At 65.0% G+C, this 5,979-nt stretch overlaps 1 protein-coding gene across 1 annotated transcript; it reads right to left on the reverse strand.

Annotated features, from left to right (window-relative positions):
* Nucleotides 4,139-5,975, reverse strand: FZD2 (frizzled class receptor 2; the record flags this gene model as incomplete). The annotated part of the gene is made up of 1 exon (XM_021377605.1): nucleotides 4,139-5,975. A coding segment is annotated over one exon (1,665 nt), but the record flags the coding sequence as incomplete, so codon positions are not given.

A 5,979-nucleotide genomic window follows, 5' to 3' on the forward strand; every position in this document is an offset into this window, starting at 1 on the left:
ACCCCATCACAGGAGAACCTCCATCAATGGGGGACCCCATCACAGGAGAACCTCCATCAATGGGGGAACCCCATCACAGGAGAACCTCCATCAATAGGGGAACCCCCATCGTGGGAACCTGCATTAATGGGAACCCCCATCATGGGGGGATCCTCCATCAGCAGGGGAACCTCTGTCTGTGCTAACCTCCATCAGGTGGGAATCTGTCAGTGGGGGAGCCTCCATCAGTCGGGGAACATCCACCAATGGGGACCTGCAGCCATGGAAACTTCCAGCCATGGGAACCTCCTCAGCGGGACCCTGCACCAGTGGGGGAACCTCCATCCATGGGAACCTGCGTCACGGGGGGAACTCCATGGTGGGGGAAGCTCCACCGCAGAGAAACCTCGGTTCTGGGGGAAACTTCTGCCATGGGGAAACCTCCAGCACAGGGAAACCCCAGATCTGGGGAAAGCGCCGTCATGGGGAAACTCATGGGGGAAGCTCCACCTTGGTGAGACCCTACTGCAAGAAGCCTCCATCCTGGGGAGCCTCAATAATGGGGGAACCTCAATAATGGGGGAACCTCCATCAGAGGGGAAGGCTCCATCAAGGAGGAAAGCCGCGCTGCAGGACAAACCTCCATTGTGGGGACAGCTCCATCATGGAGGAACCCCCGCCACTGGGAAAACTTCACCAGGAGGAGATAGATGGGTGCTATGAGGGACCGTCTGTCCTGGGGGAACACCCATAGTGGGGCAACGTCCACCATGGGGCAACCTCCACTGTGGGGGAACCTCAGATCATGGGGAAACCTCTGTCACGGGGGCAGCTCCGTAACGGGGGAAACCTCCACTGCAGGGGAACCTCTGCGGAGGGGCGACCTCCATGGTGCAGAAACCCCCATGCTGGAGGGCCAGCCATCACCGGGGAGAGCCCTCCTCGCACGCTCGTCCCCCCGTGCACCCCCCCTCGCACCCCCCCACTCGCACAGCCGCTCTCCCCCCTGCGTGCACCCCATGCGCCTCCCCCTGCCCTCCCGCGCCTCTTGAGCAATAACGCTGGGATTAATAAAGCCGCCGAGCCCTCCCCTAATCGACTCCAGCTGCAAAAACATTCCCTGCATTCAGAGGCGGCTCTGTCTCCGGAGCTGCCGCGCGCTGCCCAGCCCCGGCCGAATTCCTGCCCCGGCCCCCGCGCCCTCCGCCCCGCGGGACAGCTGCGCCGGAAAAGCCAGCGCGGATTGGCCGCCGTGGGGAGAGGGATGTGGGGCACATGGGGTGCGGGGACGGGGAAGGGATGGGTCCTGGTGGGGGTACTGCAGCGCTGGTGGGTGCGAGGAGGGAGGTGGGGTGCTGGGCCACCCCCTGCATCCATCTGTCCAGTGCTACCTTCTCATGTCTGTCCATCCCGTATCCATCCGTCCCACATCCGTCCTCCCATAGCTATCCATCCCATGTCCACCCATCCCATGTCCATCTGTCCTGTGTCCATGAATCCAGTGTCCACCCATCCCATGTCCATCCAACACCTACCCATCCATTCATACCCATCCATCCATATTCCATCCCTCCTATGTCCACCCGCCCCATGTTCATCCATCCGCAGTCCATCCACCCCGTGTCCATCTGTCCTATATCCATCCATCCCGTGTCCGCCCATCCCGGATCCATCCATCTTGTACCATCTGCTTGTATCCATGAGCTCAGTGTCCGTCTGTCCCATGTCCATCCCTCCATACCCTTCCATCCCATGCCCGTCTGTCCTGTGTCAACCCACTCTGCATCCACCCACCCCATATCTGTCCATCCCATGTCAGTCTATCCATATCCATCCACGCTGTGTCCATCCGTCCCACGTCTATCTGTCCCATATCTATCACCCCATGTCTGCCATCCCATACCCATCCGTTCCATCCCTTCCATGTCCATCCCTCCCATCATCCCTGGACACACGGGGGAGGGGGCAGTGTGCCGAGCCCCCACCCCTGCCCACCCGCCCCGCGTCCACCCACCTGGTGTCCACCTGCCCCATCTCCTCGGGGTGGGTGCTGGGGTGGAGGTTGGGCACCCGCTCCCCCCGCCCCCCTCCCACCCACGCTGCCTTCTCCGGGATGGGTGACCCTGCAGGGTGGGGGACGGGGGCTTCCACGGGACGGGGGGCAGGAGGTGGAGGAACCCAGGGTAGGGACGCGGGGACACCCCCATCCCACAAATCCTCCCAGGCAGGAGGGGGCTGAGCAGACACCACGGGGGCCGTGCAGGGACACGCCAGGGCTACCCCACGTCACCGGGACCAAACCCCGGGTGAGGCGCTGGGGAAGAGCACGCGCTGCCTGCGGGGCGACGGCTCCGGGTGCTGCGGGGTCAGGGGCTTTAATTGGCCTCTGCTGCGCCGGGGCAGCTGTGCAAACAGCGCGGGGTCGTTAGCGGACATCAAAGCCCCCTCGGGTGAACGGGCTGAGGCGTTTGCTACCCCTTTGCTTTGCTCAAACAGGGACGGGAGGATGGGGTCGGCGTGGCCAAACAGCCCCGAATCCCGGTGGGGACCCCCAGGGTCAGCCCCCGTGGGCAGCAGTGGGGTCAGCACCCAGCACCCACGTCATCACCAGTGTGGGGCACTGTCCTCTTGCACACAGATGACGTGGGCATGGGCTGAACTCATCCCCACAGTAACCCATCCTTGGGGTGACGTGTCCCCAGGGCCGGCTGGATGCAGGCTGCCCCATGAGTGGGCACGTAGGGGACGCGCAAGGTGAAGCCTCCAGCTCCCTCCGTACCCCTAAACCTCCCCAATAAACCCCTGTGAGGCCCTGCCCGCTCTCAGCCCGCACCCCGTGGGGCAGCCCCGTGCCGGTGGCCTCGATGGGGGCAGCGGGGCCTCTCCGGATCTCCCCCTCCCCATCCCCGGTGACGGTTTCAGCCCCGTACCCAAGCACGGAGCACAGCGCTGCCGCAGCGGCCGCTCTGGATGCAGGGTCCCCCCGGGAGCCCCCGCCCCGCGTCCCCACATCCGCACTGCTCACGGCGCTGGGGGGTGGGGGTGAAACCCCACCCGGCCCCACCGGGCCGTGCCCCCCGATGCACGGAGGGAAGCGGGGCACAAAACCTCGGCCCCTCGTTGCGGGGCCCCGCCAGCACGGCTCCGACCCGCAGGGACGCCCGTCCCCCCCCTCCCCCTCAGCTCATCGCTGGAAAATGCAGCCGCATCCAAGGAGCTTTTCCTCTCCAAAATGTGCGCTGGAGACGCGCGAGGCGCGGCCGTAACCCCTTCGGTTCCTTCCTGCCCGAACCCTGTGTGCTCTCTTGGTGGGACGCGCAGGGTTTGGGCTGCTCCGGGGCCCCGGCGGGCGCTGCCAGTTCTGGGAACGGGAACACCCCGCTCCCGCTGCACCGCGCAGCCCCCACGGAGCCCCGTGAGGCTGCGGGGCCGCTCCCGGGTGACCCCCCCGGCTCCGCTCCGCTCGGGACAAGCTCTTTTCTTCCGCCCCGAGCCCCGCACGACCCAGCGCTGTGGCGATGCCGTGAGGACAGCCCCCAGGCCCCGCGTTTTCGGCCCGAATCGCACGGAGCCATCCCGCCTCCAGCGCCGTCCCCGCTGGGACTTCCCCACGTGTCGCCAAGCTCCTACAACCCTAATCCTGCCGAAAATGCCAGCTATTTCCTCCGGGCCGCGCTGCTCCCCGCGGCCGTGAGCGTGCCCCGCAGTGGGGAATCCTCCGCTTTCGCTGAATTTTAGGTTTTTTTTTTCCTTTTTTTTTCCCCCCCATCTGCGAGAGCTCTTTGTCTGCAGCTGGAGGGGCCGTGCAGCGATCGCCCCGGCCCCGAGCGCGGCCCTGCGCCGTCCCACCCCGCTGCTGGTTGCGGAGAGGAAATAAAGAAGAGCCGTTAGGAGAAAACCAGCGCTTGTTGCACTCGTCTGTATTTGCCAAAGACGCGGTTGCAAAGGAGTCGGGGAGGACGCGTCCGTGTGGGGCAGAGAGGAGGGGGACGCGGGGCCGGGTCCCAGCAGCCGTTGGGAAGAGCCGGGTGACCCGCGCCGCTCGTTCCTCCTCCTCCTCCTCCTCCTCCTCCTCCTCCTCCTCCTCCTCCTCCGCTCCCCGTCCCCGCGGGTCGAGCTCCAGGCAGCGCGCCCAGCACTCGGCTTCGGGTTCTTTCTCCCCTCTTGTTTGCGTGTGATTTTTTTTTTTTTCTTTAAATAGAAATATATAATTAAATTTACAAGTGCTATTTACAGGTTTAATTACAAAAAAAAAACCAAAAAAAAAATAATTCAAAGAGAGAGAGAGAGACAAGAGACAGGGACAGCCCTCGGGCGCGGAGGAGCCGCGCTCACACCGTGGTCTCGCCCTGCCTGCTGTTGGTGAGCCGCGTGTAGAACTTCCTCCACGAGTGCAGCGTTTTGCCCGACCATATCCAGAAGCCCGAGGTGATGCCCACGATGAGGGTCATGAGGTACTTGATCATGTAGACGGTGAAGTCCGGCGTCATGCGGGGCGTGAAGTGCAGCGGGCAGGGGATGGCCAGGCTCTTGCAGTGCTGGCTGATCCAGCTGCGCTCCCAGTGCTCGCGGAACGCCTGCTCGTAGAAGTAGCAGGCGATGACGATGGTGGCCGGCACGGTGTAGAGCACGCTGAAGACGCCGATGCGCACCATGAGGCGCTCCAGCTTCTCCGTCTTGGTGCCGCCGTGCTTCATGATGGTGCGGATGCGGAAGAGCGAGACGAAGCCGGCCAGCAGGAAGGAGGTGCCGATGAAGAGGTAGACGAAGAGCGGCGCCAGCACGAAGCCCCGCAGCGGGTCGATGCTGTTGAGCCCCACGAAGCAGACGCCGCTCAGCAGATCGCCGTCGATCTGCCCCATGGCCAGGATGGTGATGGTCTTGACGGCCGGCACGGCCCAGGCGGCCAGGTGGAAGTACTGCGAGTTGGCCTCGATGGCCTCGTGGCCCCACTTCATGCCGGCGGCCAGGAACCAGGTGAGGGAGAGGATGACCCACCAGATGGAGCTGGCCATGCTGAAGAAGTAGAGCATCATGAAGAGGATGGTGCAGCCCTCCTTCTTGGTGCCCTGCACCACCGTGCGGTAGCCGTCCTCCTGGAAGCGCTCGTTGCACACCACCCGCTCCTCCAGCACGAAGCCGGCGATGTAGGCCACCGACACCATGGTGTAGCAGCCCGACAGGAAGATGATGGGCCGCTCGGGGTAGCGGAAGCGCTGCATGTCCACCAGGTACGTGGTGACGGTGAAGAAGGTGGAGGCGCAGCAGAGCACGGACCAGACCAGGATCCAGACGCGGGCGAAGCGGATCTCGTCCTCGTTGAAGAACATGTGGCCGTCGGGGCGGGCGGGCTCGCAGGGCGCCGCGCAGTCCTTCTCGCCCAGGAACTTGTAGTTGAGGTACCCGGGCACCTTCAGGGCCCGCGGGCAGTGGAAGGGGTGATCCAGCGTGGCGTAGCGCGGCGCGCCGGGGGTGCCGTGGGCGGCGGGCGGCGCGGCGCTGGTGAGCAGCGCGGCCGAGGAGCCGCCGTCCTCCGAGTGGTTCTGCCCCACGCAGATCTGCTCGGCGCCGTGCCGGGGGAAGTTCTCGCAGCGCAGCCGCTCGGGCCACTGGAAGCCGAACTTGTTCATCAGCGCCTCGCAGCCCTGCCGGGCGCGCTCGCAGATGGAGCGGCAGGGCGGGATGGCCTGCTCCAGCACGGTGCACACCGGCGCGTACATGGAGCACAGGAAGAACTTGAGCTCCAGCGAGCACTGCACCTTGACCAGCGGGTAGAACTGGTGCACCTCCAGCCCCGCGTCCTCCTGGTTGGTGTGGCCCAGCAGGTTGGGCATGATGGTCTGGTTGTAGGCGATGTCGGTGCACAGCGGGATGGAGATGGGCTGGCAGAAGCCGTGGTCGGGGACGGAGATGCCCTTCTCGCTGTACGGCTGCCCCCGGCTCGGCGCGGCGCTCAGCCCCGCCAGCAGCACGGCCAGGGCGGGCAGCGCGCCGGGGGGG

The sequence above is a fragment of the Numida meleagris genome, chromosome 26 (genome assembly GCF_002078875.1).
Source record: "Numida meleagris isolate 19003 breed g44 Domestic line chromosome 26, NumMel1.0, whole genome shotgun sequence".
Classification (NCBI taxonomy): Eukaryota; Metazoa; Chordata; class Aves; order Galliformes; family Numididae; genus Numida; species Numida meleagris.